At 44.7% G+C, this 21081-nt stretch overlaps 1 protein-coding gene across 1 annotated transcript in view; it reads left to right on the top strand.

Annotated features, from left to right (window-relative positions):
* The window catches only part of LOC147247690 (uncharacterized), a 68314-nt gene that overhangs the window by 25708 nt on the left and 21525 nt on the right, over nucleotides 1-21081 (top strand). Inside the window, exons 14-27 of the mRNA XM_086180644.1 lie at nucleotides 10657-10692; nucleotides 10779-10823; nucleotides 12984-13070; nucleotides 13149-13175; nucleotides 13281-13316; nucleotides 13425-13481; nucleotides 13564-13587; nucleotides 13670-13723; nucleotides 15720-15764; nucleotides 15934-16050; nucleotides 16929-17000; nucleotides 17166-17207; nucleotides 17322-17372; nucleotides 18004-18030. Coding sequence (XP_086036770.1) covers nucleotides 10657-10692; nucleotides 10779-10823; nucleotides 12984-13070; nucleotides 13149-13175; nucleotides 13281-13316; nucleotides 13425-13481; nucleotides 13564-13587; nucleotides 13670-13723; nucleotides 15720-15764; nucleotides 15934-16050; nucleotides 16929-17000; nucleotides 17166-17207; nucleotides 17322-17372; nucleotides 18004-18030 — 720 coding nt within the window. The remainder of the gene's footprint in view (nucleotides 1-10656; nucleotides 10693-10778; nucleotides 10824-12983; nucleotides 13071-13148; nucleotides 13176-13280; nucleotides 13317-13424; nucleotides 13482-13563; nucleotides 13588-13669; nucleotides 13724-15719; nucleotides 15765-15933; nucleotides 16051-16928; nucleotides 17001-17165; nucleotides 17208-17321; nucleotides 17373-18003; nucleotides 18031-21081) is intronic.

Genomic DNA, 21081 nt, shown 5'->3' with positions numbered 1-21081 from the left:
GGGGTGAAACAGGGTGGTTTGAGGAGAGTGCAGGTAGCGATAGCACAGCGCCAGGAGAGGGGAGGGGGGCAGCATGTGGAGGGGAGTTGATGGAAGCTGGGGGGTGGGGGAGGTGTTATGTAGCCCAGAGTCTAATCTGTTGAAAAACAGGTTAGCCCACCCCCGGTCAGCAGAGGCTGTGGCTCCTCCGTGGTCCTCAAAGTGGCCAGAGATTTTGTTCATGTTCCTCCAGACTTCTCAAACTTTGCTCTGCTGAAGCTGGTTCTCCATCTTCCTCCTGAAACTCTCCTTGCCCCTCCCCCCCGATCTTATGTTTAAGATCCTTTTGCACCCTTCTCAGAAGTTCCTCTTTGTTTCCAGATCTGAAAGCACTCTTCTTCTCCTCATTCAGCAGGGCCTTCAGCTCCGGGGTCACCCACGGTTTATTGTTGGAGAAACACTGCACCTTCTTGGTTGGCACAGTGCTCTCTAAGCAGAAATTAATGTAGTCCCGTATGCAGTGGGTGAGGGTGTCAATGTCCTCACCATGGGGCCTACAGAGGCCAGTCTGTGCACTCAAAGCAGTCTCTCAGACCACATCCTTATCACCTTCTTGGTGGGGGGTTTCCTTTTCACCATGGGGGTGTAGGTAGGGTGAAGGATGACCAGGTTGTGATCTGAGTGGCCAAGCGAGGGGGAGCGGTGATTAGCTGTAAGCCTCCTTTATGTTGGCAAACAGCAAGTCCAATGTTTTATCGTCCGTTGTGTGGCAGTCAACATACTGGATGAAGTTGGGGAGAGTGGTGGAGACCAGGGCATGGTTGAAATCCCCAGAGAAAATGATAAAGGACTGTGGATGTGCCATCTGCAGCTGAGAGACTGTGGTGTGAATGTCCTCACAGGCTGCCGTAGCATCAGCTGAGGGTGGGATGTAGTCAACACAATAACATGTGAAAACTCCTGAGCCAGGTGGTATGGCCAAACGCTAAACACTAACAGTTCAATGTCTTTGGTACAGCGCTGCTCCTTCACAGTGATGTGTCCTGGGTTATACCATTTCTCATTCACGTACATCGCCAGTCCCCCACCTCTCCTCTTGCCGCTTGTCCTCACGCTCCAGTCTGCTCTCACCAGTTGAAAGCCATCCAAAGTTATGACGAAGTGTGTGGTCCATGAGCCAAGTCTCAGTGAACAGCAGGAGGCTGCTCTGCTGGTACTGCCACTGCAGTCTGTTTAGTCAGCTCTTCCATCTTGTTGGGTAAAGATCTTACGTTTCCCATGAGAATAGATGGAATGCTTGGTTTGTACTGTCTCTTCCTCTCACAGTACTTTGCTCCAGCTCTGGAGCCCCCTCTCCGACGTAATAATTCCTTCAGAATATCGGGTCGCTTCTCTGGGAGTACCCTTCCATTGCTCTACACTAACAGCTGATCTCGGCTGTAAACAATGGGGCGGCTCACAGGTTCCGCAGATGTGGTGGCGAAAAGTCCCAAAAAGAGTAGATGACATGCTGTTACGCTTACTAAACTTAGCAGGTCCATAGTAATAACAAGAACAATAACACAATCTGGAGATTTGTTAAAAGAACTTTAAACAGAAAAATGCAAGAAAACCAAGAGATAGACTGGGAGCTGTGGCAACAGGCTGCTTACCATGGCACAATGAAGAAGCCGGAGAAACAGGGAAGCAGTTGTAGAATTGTTAAGTCGCTGCCAAGGCACTCTGAAGCTATTGTGGTGGCTAAAGTTGACCAAAATGATGAATTTTTTCTTCCCGTTTGTCACTTGTCTGAACGGAAAAATAGTAAATACAAATTTTGCATCTGACTTCAAATGATTTCATTAAAACTAAGTCTGACCCCACAAAATGGAGCAGGTAGCCTCTGCTATAGCATTTATGGATTTGACATTCAGTTGTGGAACCTGCCTGTGAATTTATTGCATAATAACCCTCTTATTGAATAAAAAGAGATTTACTCAGTAGCCTTTGACACTCACATCTACACACCAACTAAGACATTACATGGTGGAATCCCACAAGGGATGTTTGTTCTTCACCATTTCCTGATGTCTCAATAGACATCCTCTGTAGCAACACTTGTCAGGACGGTAAATGGACTGCATTTAAATATAGTGTTTTTTGAGACTACCAACCACTCAAGCACTTTTATAACAGCTTCTAATACATGGTCATACATTACTGGCTTTGAGGGTGGAGGACTTTGGACTTTGTTGGAGGCCCTCTCTATGCTTTGGCACCTGAGCCCAACCTTATGGCCCACAGTGCAAATTCAATGGCTGCACTGTGCATATATTTGGCATGATTATGCCAGTGTGATAAAATTTACTTTTGAAGGTGTGTTTCAAAATTGATGTTTTGGGGGGCGGCATGGCTCAGAGGTGGAGTGGCCGTCGAGCAACCAAATGGTCAATGGTTTGATCCTCACTTCCCTGGTGACCATGTTGAAGAGGCTCAGTATCTTGCTCTAGATACTGAGCCCCTAATTGCTCCTGATGGCCCTGCGACAGACTGTCAACTCATCCAGGGTGTACCTTGCCCCTCGCCCAATAGGCTCCAGCCCCCCGCAACCCTGAACAGAGGGAGAGTAGAAAATGGATGGATGGAACTGATGTTTTGAGAAAATCTCTTCTGATCTGTGTTGAAGGCGGCACGGTGGTGCAGTGGTTAGAACTGTCGCCTCACAGCAAGATGGTTCCAGGTTGGAGCCCCGGCTTGGGCATGGGGTCTTTCTGTGTGGAGTTTGCATGTTTTCCCTGTGCCTGCATGGGTTCTCTCCTGGTACTCCGGCTTCCTCCCACAATCCAAAGACATGCAAATGGAGACTTGACTGTAGGCGTGGCTATGAGTGTGAATGGTTGTCTGTCTATATGTGTTGGCCCAGTGATGGACTGGGGACCAGTCCAAGGTGTACACTGCCTCTTGCCCGAAGGCTGCTTGCTGGGATACACTCCAGCCCCCCCCCCCCCCCCCCGGCAACCCTTAACAGGATCAGCTGGGTGTAGTCATCATCATCTCATATATGAATAAAAAAATTTCAGAAATTGGCCATTCAATTGGCTTCAACATATAGTTACATGAGTTCTCTGTTCTATTTCTATTTGACATATACAAGGTTTCTCAATACAAACTTTGGTTGTGGCTCAGTCCAGACTGCTGCAATATTAAATGAATTTTTTTAAACAAGTTATGTACAAGAGCCTATGGCCTATGGCTCCTGAGCTAAAGGCCTGCTCTTGTACTGTCATGATGAGTGCCACTGTGCTGTCTTTATTTCCAGCATGTCACAGCCATTGGTAGGTCTTCTTTATATTAGCCCCCAACCTCAGTCTGGTGGTTGCCATGCCATGTAGGGGCTTGTCCGTCTGTGTCTGCAGCTCTCCCTCCTCACTCTCTTTGGGTTTCAGCTGTCTGAGGTATTCACTGCTGTAGACTTGTTGAAAAATTCCTACACTGCGCAGTTCATCCTTAGGGGCATCATCATGATGTACTCTTGGATTTTTTATGTTTTCTCCTAGACAGTGGCTCTGATACCCACTAGAACTAAACTGGTTCAGGTCATATTTACTAGGTCGATCTCAGTTTGTGCTAACTAATGATAAACCCTCGGAAACCACTGCAGTAACTTATGGTGTTCCACAAGGCTCTGTGCTTGGACCAATCCTCTTCACCCTTTATCTGCTTCCTCTCAGTCACATTATTAGGAAACACTCAATTTTCACTGTTATGCTGACGACACACAGCTGTACTTATCAATGCATCCACATGAAATAAATGAGCTGACTGAGGCCTGTCTAAAGGAGATAAAAACTTGGATAACCCATAAATTCCTTTTATAAAACTCTGATAAAACTGAAGTCATTGTCCTGGGCCAAAAACATCTTAGAGACACCCTATCTAATGAGATAGGTACCCTGGAAGGCATTACCTTAGCCCCCAGCACGACCGTAAGGAACCTAGAAGTTCTCTTCAATCAGGATCTGTCCTTTAATGCCAACATTAAGGAAATTTCTAGGACTGCTATCTTTCATTTATGCAACTTTGCTAAGATCAGAAACATCCTGTTTCAAAAGGATGCAGAAAAACTAGTCCATGCCTTTGTCACTTCCAGGCTGGATTACTGCAATTCCCTCCGATCAGGCTGCACCAGTAAGTCCCTAAAGACTCTCCAGCTGGTCCAAAATGCTGCTGCCCACGTGTTGACGAGAACGAGTAGAGGAGACCATGTCTCTCCTGTACTGGCTTCTCTGCAGTGGCTCCCTGTCAAATTTAGAATAGAATTCAAAATTCTCCTTCGAACATATAAAATCCTCAACCATCAGGCACCTTCATATTTGACAGAGCTCCTAGTTCCCTATTATCCAGCTCAAACCCTTCGCGCCCAGGATGCGGGATTACTGGTGATTCCTAGAGTTTCTAAAAGTAGACTGGGAGCCAGAGCCTTCAGCTATCAGGCTCCCCTCCTGTGAAACCGTCGCCCAGTTTCGGTCCGGGATGCAGACACCCTCTCGACGTTTAAGAGCAGACTTAAGACCTTCCTTTTTGATCAGGCTTATAGTTAGGGCTGCTTAGGCTGGCCCTTAAATATGCTGCTATAGGCTTAGGCTGCTGGAGGATCTCCCATGGTGCACTGGGCCTCTCTCTACTCCTCTCTGTCCTCCTATATTTGTCATACATAAATCATACTCATACGTATTACAAACTCGTCTTCTTCTCCAGAGCCTTCGGGCTCCCCTCATCCCATATCCTGGGTGCTGCTGGAGGAAGCTGCAGACCTGAAGAGGCTCAAGCTACCACCCATAGCTCCACCTGCTCACGTCCCTCTCTGTCCATCAGTCTCTTCCCTTCTCTCTCTCTTTATCTCTGTCCCACTCTTGCCTTCTGCATATCTATCTTACTCCATTATCTGTCTTTGTCTCTGCCCTGCTCTCCCGCTTTCTTTCCCCCCAACCGGTCAAAGCAGAAGGCCGTCCCCATTGAGCCTGGATCTGCTCGACATTCCTGCCTGTTAAAAGGAAGGTTTTTGTCGCCGCTGTCGCAGGATGTGCTTGCTCATGGAGAATTGTTGGGTGTAAATTCATTGAAGGAGTGTGGTACTTGACCCCTGCTCTACCTGTAAAGTGTCATGAGATAACTTTTGTTGTGATTTGGCGTTGTATAAATAAAATTGACTTGACTTGACTTGACTAGTTGTTGTCCTCCCTCTTTCCACTTAGTGTACAGCCTCAGCCTCATGCTTCCTGGTCTTGATATCTGTGGCTTCTATCTCCTCCTTTTGCCAGCTTATGATCCCAGTGGCGTATCTGATGACCGGCAACACATACATGTTGATGGCTTGGACCTTGTTCTTACCGTTCAGCGGACATCTCAGTACTTGTTGTACTTTAGTACGTGTCGTACTTTCTGGAGGTATTTTGTAGTGTTTGACTTCCTCGCTGCCTCCTTGTGGTTTCCACTGGCCTGTGGGATCCCAAGATACCTGTAGCTGCTCTTGATGTCACCTATATTTCCTTCTGGTAGGTGGACCCCTTCAGTTCTAATCATCTTGCCTCTCCTTGATACCATCCAGTCACATTTGTCCAATCCGAATGATATCCTATGTCGTTGCTGGTGGTCGATCCTGGTGGTGTGGATCAGTGTGTCATTTTATCACTCATTTCTGGCGTACAGCTTGATGTCATCCATGTAGAGCAGGTGTTGCTCCGCTTCGGACTCAGTATCCGGAACCATATCGTTTATTGTCTGAACTGACACCACTGGACAGGCTGCCAAACAGAATCTGCTGTCTCTCCACCTTCCCGACCAGCTCGCACGCCGTGAACCTCTTTTTTATTGACAGAGTTTTGCGAGCACCGACAGAGCCTATTTAAACAAATTTGCGCATTTACAAGTGGGCGTAACGGGGGAAGGCCCGGTCGCTCCGACATCTGCGCTCAATTCCACACTGATTGGGATGTATCAAGGAAACGTACGTGGATTCCAGCGCTCGCACACATTGATACATCCGAATATTTTTGTGCGTACGCAACTTTCACGATTCTTGCGACCGCAGTTTTTTAGTATGAGATCCACGCAGGTATTGATACATGAGGCCCCAGGTCTGGGCGCAGGTTGGTCACTGCAATTTCGGGTTGGAATGTGAGCCTCTGACTGAGGTCAACATTTTCCAATCCCAGGCTGTGTTCAGTGGCCCAACTCTGGAGGAGATGACTTTGATGACCCCTTCCCAGATGAACATTGTTTTCTGTTGGAAGGTGGACCGGGCATTTAGAGGCATGGCATTGGTGGATACCCTCTTCTTCTCAAGTTCGGCAGCCAAGCACTTCAGCACTTGGTTGTGGCACCAGGTGTATCTTCCTTGAGTCAGACTGGTCCTGCAACCCTCCAAAATGTGTTTGAGGCTTGCCAGGGCTGCTCACTGTAGACAGGCTGGTTCCTCTCCATACTAGAGATTTAGGTCTGTTGGTGATTTGCCTCTTCTACACACCTTCCCACTTCATCCAGCAGTCTTGCTGAGCTTGGGAGACTGCTTTGCACACCTGGCTCCTTCCTCCACTTCCTCCACTACCATGTGCCACCATTTGGTTTGAGTAGCCTTTTGCCATGTGGGTGTTCTTACTTCCAAACCAAGGCTATGCTATGCTATGCTATGTTCGACATGCCCCACTATATCCAAGTACCTAAGGGCAATCTTTCCAGCTGTGACTGCTGCAGATGGCTTCCATTTCCTCCCCATTGCAGGGTTGGAGCAGCACCTCTGACAAATGGATCCCGGGATTCAGTGAGAGTCATTTCCAGCCTTGATTTTGCACATTTGTACTCCTCCACCCAGCTCGAGATTGGTAGGTAGTGGGCTCCATTGCCATACTGGCCAATGCTGCCAAGGCATCTTGACAGTCCAAGCCACTTCCTCACTTGTACATTTACCAGCCTCTCCAGTCAAATGGCATGGGATAGAGTGACTTCATAGATGGCAATTGGAGTATGCGGAGAGAACCCACGCAGACACGGGGAGAACATGCAAACTTCACACAGAAAGACCCTGTGCCCGAGCCAGGACTCGAACCCGGAACCTTCTTGCTGTGAGGCAACAGTGCTAACCACTGCACCACCGTGCAGCCTTCCATCCAGCCATCGTCATCTTCCGCTTATTCCTACACATTAAGGGTCGCGGGGGGGCTGGAGCCTATCCCAGCGTCAATGGGCGAGAGGCGGGGTACACCCTGGACAGGTCGCCAGTCCATCGCAGGGCCAACATAGAGAGACGAACAACCATTCACACTAACATTCATACCTACGGTCAATTTAGAGAATCCAATCAGCCTAGTCACCAATTGCATGTTTTTGGACGGTGGGAAGAAGCCGGAGTACCCGGAGAGAACTCACGCAGGCACGGGGAGAACATGCAAACTCCACACAGAAAGACCCTGTACCCGAGCCAGGACTCGAACCCAGAACCTTCTTGCTGTGAGGCAACAGTGCTAACCACTGCACCACCGTGCAGCCTTATTATTTTATTTATTTATTTATTTATTCATTTACAATATGTCTGGGTCTGGATGATACGTCTGTTGGGTCTGGATCCAGACCACGATCCGCCTATTGGCGGTATTATAATATTGAAACAAAAACTAACCTACCTTATTATTATTATTATTATTAGGGCATGAGCCAGAAGGTACTTCTGGCGAAGACCCTATTATGTTTGCTCGGCAGAGCAACACATTAGCAGCACTAAAAACACTAAAAACACACACTAAACAGTGTCCCAGGCCCCCCCAACACCCATGAGGCAACTGGGCCAGACGGCCCGGAGCCAGTTTTCACATACACACCCATTCAAAACCTGGTATTATACTGTTCTTGCTCTCAATGAGTGCGCGCTATATGCGCATAATGCGCATAACGCGCATAATCTAATTTGACCCCCTGAACATGCATGAAATTCGCTGAAATTCGGCACAATCGTTCGGTATGTCTCAACATTCACTAATCAAAAACAAAAACGCCACTAAAGTCTATAGCGCCACCTAGGGAGCCACACAAAAAAAAGATAATTTTTTTTAATTTCGCGCGCTATAACTCCTCACACAAAACTCCCACAAACATGGGACCAACACCGTTGGACTCGTCTCATCAAGACGAACAATTCTTACACTCTGACCCCTCACCTATCTCCAACAGAATGTCCACAAATTGGACAAAACTGTCAAAATCAGGACTTTTTTTACTCCCCGAACAAAATCTATGTCCTCCTAAACCCTAAATGCCAGGGCTTCCAAACTTTCACACATTACTCTCCCAACTGTGCTGATTAAAAGTTCAGTAAGAATAATATACTACGCGCTCGGTTCCCATTTTATAAGCCGTCAAAGTCGGGGAGACACGTTTCACGCTTACAATGGAAGTCAATGGGGAGGCCGTGTCCTCTCATGGTACATACTCTCGTACAAATGCTTCTCACGTCTATACCATACATCGCACAGCTTTTAAAAACATATCACTGTATTCCTGACAAAAATCCCTACAAAAATATGGTATTTTGTGTTACTTTCGACCACCGTAAGCCGAGTTATTCAGCTTTTACACACTACATTTCTCTTAATCCTCCACTCTCTCCACTCTAGCACAGTTCAGACACAGTGCAGCGGGGGAGGGGTTCTTAATGGGCCAGCTGGCAGCTCTGCTCTCAGCTCTGCTCTCAGCTCTGCCAGAGATGGCAGAGATTTGTTTACTGTAGTCATGGAAACCACAATTGGCGCTTCTCTGCCCTCATGTACATACTCTCAAACAAACACTTGTAGCTTCTAAACTAAAACACTCACACCTTCAGAAAACACACCATTGAATTCCTGAGAAAAAACTCTACGAACTGATGTCTTTACATTACACTTTTGACCAACATATGCAGAGTTATGACTGTGTTTGTCAGTAAAACTGCCAAATCCTCCTCTGCTCTCCACTCTGACACAGATGGCAGAGAGCGAGCAGAGAAGGGAGGGGCTCTTAAATGGCCGGCTCTCAGCTCTGCAGTCACACTGTGCAGCGAACTGAGGCTCGTATCTCCTAAACTACAAGGCCTAGGGATTTGCCGATTACACCGTTGGATTCGGGCCGGTGTCGGCCGCGCGGGGGCTCAGGCCCTAACAACGCTGCTTGCAGCTTTAATTATTATTATTATTATTACTAGCATTTATTTAACTGTGTGTCTGGGTCTGGAGGTGACGTCTTTTGGGTCCGGATCTGGACCGCTATCCGCCTATTGGCAACCGCTGCTCTAGATGATCTTCCCAATCTTGTCCAGCTTTTTTTCCACGCATCCTTTCAGACATTCTGGCAGGATTTAGGCCACAAAATTCGAGGCTGTCGTCCGTTCATTTTCCTCTCTATTGCTGTCTGTGGCTGAGTAGGCTCTGGACTCATTTTCATTGGTGAATCCCTCCTTGGTTGAGCTTTTTCTGAGGTTCTGATGCCCTGTAGACAGTGGTGAATATCCTGCCATTGGGTTTCAATTGTCTGACTTGCCCTACCTCTGAGGAAGTAGTGGTCAATGCGAGGCCCCTTGCTACACTCTCTCAGGCACTTTTTCCTGCCCTACTGTACCCTTCTCTGATGTTATCTTTTTCCAGCCACAGATGCAGCTTTATAGCTTGTGTCTTGCCAGTGCTGTTGCTCCTTCAACTACCACGCTGATCATTTGATTCGCTGTCATTTCCCTTGCAAGTTTCGTTACTGCCCGTGAGTCATCTTCCTCTCCCACTCTCGCAGATTCAAGGGGTGTTTTTCCTTTAGAACTTTTCAAAGCAAATAGTTGGGTGGATCCAGATCACTGTGTTGTGAAAGGATCCTGCCAATGTGGGTTGCTAGCCCATGGACTGGATGTTTTAGGTCCCAACATATCAGCACAACAATTGATCAGAGATGTCCTCTCGTGTGAGGTGGAATCTGGTGCCGGTCGTGGGGTTCCATCAGCATCAGAGATAAGGTGAGAAGCTCAGTCAGTCAGGAGGGATTCAGAGTAGAGCCGCTGCTCCTCCATGTTGAGAGGAGTCAGTTGAGGTGGTTCGGGCATCTGGTGAGGATGCTTCCAGGACACCTCCCTTGGGAGGTTTTCTAGGCATGTCCGACCAGGAGGAGGCCTCGGGCCGACCCAGGACACGCTGGAGGGATTATATCTCTTGGCTGGCCTGGGAACGCCTCATGATTCTCCCAGAAGAGATGTTGGAAGTAACTGGGGAAAGGACAGTCTATACTCGGTACTGTCTTTGTACTTCGCCTCCATGCTGGAAACAGTCGCCCCCAATAACATTACTGTTCAGATGCATGGCACACCACCTCCTCACAATGGTAGTCTATGGGGTGTTAAATGACATATAGAAACCTTTAACGGTGTTAACATGCAACATAAAAATCCTTACAACTTTAGATGAGACAATGCACATAGTTCCCTTTTAATAGCCTATTTTTATGCCATTCAATGAAAAGTTTTTGAAATCACACTGAAGTTGCTGAAATGCTTCCAATGTAAATGTGTTTGCATGCTCTTCTGAATCAGGAATTTTTCATGGAAAAAAATTACATTCTTATTTTCTTATCCTATCACCTTCATTTCTTTCCTTCGCTGCCTTCTTCAACCACCTTGTATCTTGGCAACTGTAGGGAGAACCAGGTTTCCCAGGCACTCCTGGGTTAAAGGTAAAGTACAGAGCAGTACATTCAGCAGTTATTAAATGTTTAATACAAGAGTAATGAGTCACAACTGTATTTCTTCCACTGTAAAGGGCCTGCCTGGCACCCCAGGTATTCCTGGCAAACGGGGCTACAGGGTAGGCCTGGCATGTAATGAGCACCCCAACTGTTGTAACTGTGCTTCTGGATGTCTGTAAAAACAATGCATCAAATTACCATTTGTGTTTGTTCAAATAAGTTTTAACACCATCATCTTGAAGTCTCTGTGTTGTGAGTTTTTTTTTTTCTTTTTTCAGTGAGCATTTTTTTTGGAGTGGAATTTCATCAGTTGATGGTTTAATTAACTCTGAATGATTGAATGGCATGGCCATAGTATTTGTTCATCACTTTTAACACTCCTACTTTTAATTCAGAATCAAAGAAAAGACTGCCCAAAACATGTGCTATGATTTGTGAGACTATAAATGAAGGAATGCTCAAGTTCATTTCCTTATTGATTTTAACTCTCAGTTTTCATTGCAACAGTTGCTTGGTTGTCATGACGATTTCTCAGATTTCCTTCATATGTCCCCTTGTTTATGGGGAGAAGGATGGAAAGGCTCAAAACCAGAACTGATGATGATAATCCCATCCAGATTTAATATATGAATTGACTGCAAGTATGGACCACAGAGAGCAGTGGACCTACTGGTTAAGCTGGTCCTAATACCTCCAGTAGTTAGTACACATCAGGACCCAGTCAAGACCTTAAAATCTCTGCTGGTAAACTACAAATACACAACCCCCAGAGGAAGATAAGATGCTTGTCCATCACATCAGCTTGTCTTTGTCTTGTCTGTTTAAATGTGGATATCTATCCATCCATCCAGTCCATGTATCATCAATCGTTCATCCCATTTGGGGATGGGCCTGAAACCTATTACCAGTGGGTTGTGACAATTTTAAAGATAATAAAAAAAAAACAGTTACACCAAATACATAAAAACGTGAAATAATTAGAAGGCCCAACACTGCTGTTTTCCATTGAAGATGTCAGTACAGGGGCTTGGGGTCAATAACAGTGGTTAGTACTGTTGCCTCAAAGCAAGAAGGTGGGTACTCCAGCTTCCTCCCACAGTCAAAAGACATGCAAGAGGGAACTATGCTAATCGGACACTCTAAAGTGACCATAGGTTGTATGAGTGAATGTGTGCCAGCCTATATGTGTTGGCCCTGCGATGGACTGGCGACAAATCCAGGATGTAACCCTTCTCACCTGAAGGGTGCAGGGAAGACTCCACCCCCCCCCACCCCCACAACCCTTAACATGATAAGCGGTAGAAAATGGATGGATGAATGGATGTCAGTGCAGTTGCAGCAGGCCATGTTATTATGAGGATTAACTCCCACAAGGTTTTACAATGATGCAATGGAAAAAAACTTGGTTTAAAAGTGAGTTGAGCAACAACAACAAAAAAACTAGCGAAAAAGCAGCAAGCATACTTCAATATCCATTATTTTATTATTTAAGATTCCATGAATTGATTTAAAGTTGATACATTTATCACAGTTATATTTAGAGTATCTCATTGTTAGACCCTATTCACATATTTTATGAAAATGTTTCGTGAATATGTATCACATTTTCCAGACAATATATGATCAGTATTATGATTATACACCTGTGCATGAGTCTGAGGTGTCAGTAAGTGGGGTCTTTGAGTCCCATGAGGGTTATCAATAATTTACATTTTAAAAACACTGATATACAGTACAGTATTCACATTATTGCTTTTTCATGTTGGTTTTTTGTCAGAATTTTTTCATGATTGATGTTATCTCGTTAACACTTAAAAGGGTACAAAGTTAGAGCAGTGATATTTTGTACTGCCTACTGTGTACTGTACACTCACAATATAAGAGCAATAGGTCAAGACATAAATTGATTGGCATATTGTTGTCTTCTTAAAATAATGTGCATAATACATAACACACAATAATACATATAATGTTACAGCATAATATCTAAACCTAACCTGTTACCCTAACAGCACTTTACTCGCCTAATCCTTTAATTAATCAGTCAGCCAGTAATATGGAAAGTACCTTTAAAAAAATGTAAAAAAATAAGATAGGTGAAGGAGGACGCATACTGAAGTCCTCAGTGCTCCTAAGAACCGCAGGTGGGGTGGAGCAACAACCAGGACACGCTTGGTAGGGTGATCTGACAATTTACATGTAAAATCAGGTGGTAAAAGGCTAAATGGGTTTAAAAAAATAAAATACTTAATTCAGAATGTAATCTGTATGTGCGGCAGGGAGAGAAGGGAGACTTCAGTACTGCAGCCCTGGGAATTAAAGGAGAACCAGGCTCACCAGGAATGCCAGGCCTAGAGGGACCCAAGGTAATAAGCAGATTGGTTTGTGGTTGATCACATAAATTGCAACACAAGTACAATCATTATATGATACCTCTCTTACAGGGTGACAAAGGCAACCAGGGAGAAAAGGTGGGATCAGAGAATATTTTGATGGGGCTGGAAAAAAAAAATTTGAATGAGAGGATGAATTTTCAAAATTAATGGATGTGTATGTGTCATACCTTTATCCATTAGGGGGAAGCAGGCCCTGAGGGCCCAACTGGACCAAGAGTAAGTCATGACTAGAAGGTTTATAAAAATGTTGCAAAGATTGGTACATCCTTCACTGTCCAATTCCTTGTCAATTTAATAATGTCAGTATTTCACCTTATTTTTTAGGGCCACCCAGGCCCAACTGGTGAGCCAGGAAAGGCTGAAATCCACAACAATGAAAATGTATGCTACTCTCATTTAGACATCTTAGACATAAGAAGGCTAAGGAATAAAATCTGAATAATTGAATATTCTTCCTCCTCAGGATATTCGCAATATACCTATGATGGTAAGCACTTTCAAGGCTTTACCTTGACATGTGAAGACAATTTTTAAAGATCCTGTTACACGGTGTCCACTAATACTTGTAGGGCCCACCTGGATTACCTGGACCTCCAGGGCCCCCTGGGTTTACTGGTGCCAAGGTAAGGCAAATATATATTAGAATATATGAAAGAAGATCCACAATTCCAAAACTAAAATAATGTGGGTTATAATGCAAAACTGGATTTGGTTGGTCCTGCTGCAAAACAGCTTTCGAAAATAATTAAGGCTGACTGTTACTGTGACATTTCATATTATTATTGAATTAAGTTTAATGAATTATTAATTTGTCATTCATGAATGTTTTTAATGTTTAAAGTGTTACGAAGCTTCAATTTCTTAATTGTCCTATATAATGGCATTTGTTAATAGGAATAAGAATAATAATACTTAATTAAAGCTGCAAGCAGCGTTGTTAGGGCCTGAGCCCCCGCGCGGCCTATGGCCGCGTCCTTGACACCGGCCCGAATCCAACGGTGTAATCGGCAAATCCCTAGGCCTTGTAGTTTAGGAGATACAAGCCTCAGTTCGCTGCACAGTGTGACTGCAGAGCTGAGAGCCGGCCATTTAAGAGCCCCTCCCTTCTCTGCTCGCTCTCTGCCATCTGTGTCAGAGTGGAGAGCAGAGGAGGATTTGGCAGTTTTACTGACAAACACAGTCATAACTCTGCATATGTTGGTCAAAAGTGTAATGTAAAGACATCAGTTCGTAGAGTTTTTTCTCAGGAATTCAATGGTGTGTTTTCTGAAGGTGTGAGTGTTTTAGTTTAGAAGCTACAAGTGTTTGTTTGAGAGTATGTACATGAGGGCAGAGAAGCGCCAATTGTGGTTTCCATGACTACAGTAAACAAATCTCTGCCATCTCTGGCAGAGCTGAGAGCAGAGCTGCCAGCTGGCCCATTAAGAACCCCTCCCCCGCTGCACTGTGTCTGAACTGTGCTAGAGTGGAGAGAGTGGAGGATTAAGAGAAATGTAGTGGGTAAAAGCTGAATAACTCGGCTTACGTTGGTCGAAAGTAACACAAAATACCATATTTTTGTAGGGATTTTTGTCAGGAATACAGTGATATGTTTTTAAAAGCTGTGCGATGTATGGTATAGACGTGAGAAGCATTTGTTCGAGAGTATGTACCATGAGAGGACACGGCCTCCCCATTGACTTCCATTGTAAGCGTGAAACGTGTCTCCCCGACTTTGACGGCTTATAAAATGGGAACCGAGCGCGTAGTATATTATTCTTACTGAACTTTTAATCAGCACAGTTGGGAGAGTAATGTGTGAAAGTTTGGAAGCCCTGGCATTTAGGGTTTAGGAGGACATAGATTTTGTTCGGGGAGTAAAAAAAGTCCTGATTTTGACAGTTTTGTCCAATTTGTGGACATTCTGTTGGAGATAGGTGAGGGGTCAGAGTGTAAGAATTGTTCGTCTTGATGAGACGAGTCCAACGGTGTTGGTCCCATGTTTGTGGGAGTTTTGTGTGAGGAGTTATAGCGCGCGAAATTAAAAAAAATTATCTTTTTTTTGTGTGGCTCCCTAGGTGGCGCTATAGACTTTAGTGGCGTTTTTGTTTTTGATTAGTGAATGTTGAGACATACCGAACGATTGTGCCGAATTTCAGCGAATTTCATGCATGTTCAGGGGGTCAAATTAGATTATGCGCGTTATGCGCATTATGCGCATATAGCGCGCACTCATTGAGAGCAAGAACAGTATAATACCAGGTTTTGAATGGGTGTGTATGTGAAAACTGGCTCCGGGCCGTCTGGCCCAGTTGCCTCATGGGTGTTGGGGGGGCCTGGGACACTGTTTAGTGTGTGTTTTTAGTGTTTTTAGTGCTGCTAATGTGTTGCTCTGCCGAGCAAACATAATAGGGTCTTCGCCAGAAGTACCTTCTGGCTCAGGCCCTAATTAATCCCACACAGGGGGAATTTAAATAGGTTCTAGCTGATGATGGGCTGTTGGACATCTTAATCCCATGGTGTCTTGCCGATACTCCACAATTTTGCAATGAATCATGTGACATAAAAACAATTTACATACAGTTGAAAAGCAAAGTTCCATTTTTGCCTCTGGATAATCCTCTTTTGGTGCCTTCTCAGGGAGAAGTTGGCCTACCAGGTCCCCCAGGACTTGATGGGGAGAAGGTAAGACAGTATCAAATATTTGTAGATTCAATGAATTTGTATGTAGTGAAAGCATTCTCATTTTGAGGGAATGTTTTGGAATAAAATTAAGAGAGATTTGATGTAAAAATGTATTTTCAGTGTTGTATTATGTTACAATAAGTGAGATAGTGAGCTCTCGTTCTTTCAGGGACCCAGAGGGAGGCCTGGAGAACCTGGTCCCCCGGGTCCTGAAGGTTTAAGAGGAGAGGCCGGTGTTATGGGGTTCCCAGGACCCAAAGGAGACATGGGTCCACCTGGTTCACCTGTGAGTAACTTTTAACCACAGACCCAGCCATATCACACCACTCCCTTGGGATACTTGTCCAAAGCCTCAGTTTCACATCTGTCATCAACCAGAAGGAAGGCCTCGGTCTCCAAGCTGCTCTTTTATTATCAAATTAGAGACTTGATAACTTGAAAGAGATCCCGGATATTACACTAACTTAATGCTTAATTGCACAGTGTATGGAAACCAAATATTTTCCCATACTAAGGCCAGCTGCATTTGGCTTGGATTTACACTGAAAACGCATAATGTTATGACTTTACGTTAAACATGTTTAACAACACTTACTTTTGCTTTTACATCTATTTTCTTGTTTGATCTTATGAGGTATCTGGCTACTGTATATCCATACAGCCATGAAAACGGGTGATTATAAGATTATAAAAGGTAAAAATCAAAAAAGAATTGATGTTACGTTTATAAAAGTAAACCAACAACGCTGAATTTTAACAGCTTAGAAATTGAATGAATTGAAAAATTCCTCCAAAAGCATTACTTTGGGGAACTTTCAAAATATGTTACTGTTACCCATTTTGACTCAAACAATTCATTGGTGGATAAACTTATGAGGACAAAGACCATTTGAATGTCAGTAGATGTAGTTTGGATACTGTGAACAAACACGTCATTAAAGTCCCCTCACAAACCGTTCAAAAATACAGATTTCACTAAATAGTCCTTCTGCTCCGTTTTTAACATTTGTTTTTGTAAATTATTAGATAAACTGATCCTCTGACCCCAGTCCTTTTTTTACAACATCGATTCTAATGTTAAAGTATATTTAGCAGTCACCAAATTGAAATGTTCAACCATCATGATCATGATGAAGTGCCTATCTCCCCCTTCTCATTCTATAGGGTTTAGATGGACCCACAGGTGAAAAGGGCACTGCAGGGGCCCCTGGTCCAATTGGATTACCTGGCTCAATGGTACGCAATGGTTCCCCCTCATCCTCTGCATCTTTGTGAATGCAGCTGTTGAAGGGCATGGAGTAGTTATGCCATGTACTGTGAAACATTTTTTTTGTCTTATTTCATGTGTAAATTACTTCTATTATAACAATAACAATATATTATTATTATTATTATCCTCAGGGGGCGAAAGGTGACCCTGGAGAAGGGGGACGGTCAGACATGGTAAGGATGTGTCATTAAAACATAACATTATTCAGAGCCAAACGTGCCAATCAGACAGTGTTTCAGGAGAACAATGTACCCAGTCAAACCTGCTGCTTTTGTGTCTGTATTTAGATCCATGGTCCACCAGGGCCCCCAGGACCTCCAGGACCTGTTGGTCCAGCAGTGAGTAAAATAATGTCTCACTGTCAATACTGGTGCAGCAAAATTTTTTCATTGATTACTGACCCTAAAATATCAAGCCGGAGTCTAGGAGTAACACACACATTGGCATGCTTTTTTACTGAAGTTGACTGGATGTTATGACCTCTGACATGAATTCAAGGGATTGGGGGTAATCATGTTGGTATTAAGTTATGATGAATAATTACATTCTATCATTTGCTTACCGTTACTTGTGCAAGTTTACTTGCAGAATTACTTAAATACACAAAGCATGATCAAATTTATCAGGTTTGTCCCCAAGGTGAAAACTTTAATACATTTATTTGAGTTTCACACAAATTTCTTACCAGATATTTCAGCTCATAAAACCATATGTTATATATACATCATTTGCATCACATTGTTTGTGTCGGTGCAGAGCCTAAATTTTTACCTTTACATTGATTTTAATCACCTTTTATAGAAAATGTACTTCAAGTTTGGTCTTAAACATTTTTTTCTTAATGCCTTCCCTTATGGTTCTGCTAAAATATACCATGCTGTGATATGCACTGCGAGTAAGATGTAATCCGCATGAATTATATCAAGAATTCAACAATTCTTGTTTTTTTTTTATTATTTTATCATTTAGGGATCTCAAGGACCATTAGGACCGAAGGTGAGATTTTTTTGTTGTTTTTTTTTTACACACACACACACGTATAGATTGATAGATAGAGATAGATAATCTTCCCCATTGTTGTTGAACAGGCAAGGCAAGGCAATTTTATTTGTACAGCCCGTTTTCACAAACAGTTTGTCTCAAAGGGCTTTACATGGTGTCATGACTCGGCTCAGGAGCCATGACAAAAAAAAGGGGAGCGACACAGCAGTTTATAAAGAAATGGATAAGTTTACTTAAAAGCAAGGATGACTAAAAATACTCAATACAGGTATGAGGTGTGTCGTCAGTGGTGTATGTATGTGACATGGTGGGGAGAGTGTTGTATGGTGTGAACATAAAATGCAAAGATGGCCGAAGCCAACCAAACCAAAAGGTGCCGGGCACGTGGAGGAAGAGAGAAAACGGCCTGATCAGCCAGCCTTTTATACCCCTGGGAGCACTGGCCAGGTGCTCCCAGTTGGACTAATTGGCCCCTCCTCCTGAGGCCTGCAGGGAAACAAACAGAACATCAGACATGGGGAAAAACAGCATAAGCAGACCCAGTAAGGCAGGAGGCCGTCACACCCCCCTCCATAGGAACGAGGTTCCAACCCCGGAATCAAAATCACCCAATCAAATTACTAACGCATCCCATTTTAGATTTACATATATAAAAACTCAAGTTATATTGTCAACTGTCACAAATTACATGTTACATGGCTGACCTGTCTACTGTTACTAGACCGACACAATACTTGCCACCTGCTCCTGCTTCACCTTTGCCATCCTACTTTCTTCCTCAGCAACCTGGTACCTGGGAAGCGAATTAAGAGGGAAAAAGGGGAGGCAAGGAAGCAGACAAATGGATAACAGGCACAGGATTATCCACACAGGCGACTATTGATGATAAGGAGCTCGAGACAAAGCATCCGCCACAACATTATCTGAGCCTTTAATGTAGCGGATATCCAACCAATATGACTGCAGCAATAGCAACCACCGTATCAGTCGTTGGTTCGGACACTGCAGAGAGTTAAGAAAGGCCAAGGGAGTGTGGTCGGTGTAGACCACCACAGGTACAACACCAGAACCCACATAAATATGAAAATATTGCCCATATCAGAGCAAGTGCATCCTTTTCTCTTGTGGAGTAGTTTAACTGATACGAGTTGAATTTCCGTGAGAAGAAGCTTACAGGTTTTTCTAACCCAAAGTCATCAATCTGCAGAAGGACAGCACCCGCCCCCACATGACTGGCATCCACCTGAAGGGAAAATGGTCGGTCAAACCGTGGGACTACCAAAACTGGGGCGCTGCACAACAGGGCCTTCACCCTCTCAAAAACCTGTTGTAAAACAGGGGTCCACACAAAAGTAGCCTTTCCTTTTATCAAATCAGTAAGGGGTGCTACCACTTCAGAAAAATTCCTGCAAAAACTCCTGTAGTATCCCACTAGGCCAAGGAAACATGAGTTCCTTCTTTGTGGCTGGCGGAGGATACTGCTCAACAGCTCTGATTTTTTCCTGTACTGGCCTAACTGTACCCTGCCTAACCACTCGACCCAGATAGGTCACTGTCGCCCTCGCAAACTCACACTTAGCGAGGTTGATGGTGAGCTGGGCCTCAGTCAAGCGGGTGAACAGCATCTGGATGTGCTCCTCACTGGGAACCACCTGCTCAAACAAGCCCTTCAAAGACGGATCAGCTCACTGTTCCGCTTTCAGGTCTTCCAATGGGACTGAAGAAACCGCAGGAGGGGGCGGCGGTGGAACATCTGCCCAAACGCGCCCTCCTGCCACACCATTACCCAGAATCAATGTGATGCCCCTGATAGGCAGTGCCGGACGCACACCAACAACAACTTGGCCCTGGAACAAGTCAGAGTACAGCATAACATTGTGCAAAGGGACCTGCAAAGCTTTCATACCCATTCCTAGCACAGGAATGGAGCACCCAGTATCACTTTCCTCTGAAATAGGCAATGCTGAAGCTTGAATGAAAGAGTCGAAAGCAGCGGTATCACATAGTATCCGAACAGGCACCTTCACCTCACTTCCCACAAGAGAGACAAAACCCTCCAACACAAAAGGCGAAAATTAATCCAGTTCACCAGACAACACATCTTCCTGCATCCCATCACCTACTACCCCCACAGGTGACCTGTTTGACATAGACATGCACACTTTGCTTGCCCCACCATACCAGTTGGTCTAGCCTTAGACTTAAAAGCATAACAATCTGCCTTCCAATGCCCCTTTTTATGGCAAAAGTTACAGACCTTATCAGAACTCTGCATGCTACGCTCCCTCACGTCAGGTTTAAATGACTGGGTAGGAAAATACACACCACCTGAAACTTCCCCAAATCCAGTACTACGAGCACGCAAACCACCAAAATTATGCCTATGCGTCAGCACATAGTCACCTGCTAAAGCAGCCACTTAGGCAGCAGTTTTTACCTTTTGGTCACTTACATATGTAGCAATACTTTCAGGGATGGAATTCTTAGACTGCTCCAAGGTCCAGGGAAACAAATAGAACATCAGACATGGGGAAAAACAACATAAGCAGACCCAGTAAGGCAGGAGGCCCTCACAATGGCATCATAACAACATCCTCTGCCCTTAGACCCTCACATCGACTGAGGAAAAACTCCATAGAAAACCCTTTTAACAGGGAAAAATCTGAGAAACCTCAGGGTGAGCAACAGAGGAGGGATCCCTCACCCAGGACGGACAGACGTGCAGTAGATGTTGTTACAGAGAAGAAAACAGTTTACAATACAAAATGCGGAAAACATGGAAATGTTAATAACAGTTGAAGAAGGAAGCTTCTGGTAGGGGAGGCAGGGAGAGCAAGCCAGCTTGATGGGGGACTGGATGGCAGACTGGTTCATGGGAGGGGAGCGCAGGCTGGTATAACAGCAGGGGATAAAAAAAAAGGGGGGTGGGGGGGCGATGCAGGCGGTGGTTGGAGCAGAGAGATGGAGCTGTGGTGGATCTGTGGAAACAGAGAGACTGCGAGACACCAAGGCCAAACTACAAAGTGCGGGGAGGAGAGAGGAGAG

Source organism: Aulostomus chinensis, chromosome 16, assembly GCF_037954235.1.
Source record: "Aulostomus chinensis isolate RoL2024-O1b breed Wild chromosome 16, RoL_Achi_v1.0, whole genome shotgun sequence".
Classification (NCBI taxonomy): domain Eukaryota; kingdom Metazoa; phylum Chordata; class Actinopteri; order Syngnathiformes; family Aulostomidae; genus Aulostomus; species Aulostomus chinensis.
This window is presented reverse-complemented; position numbering and strand designations above follow the sequence as displayed.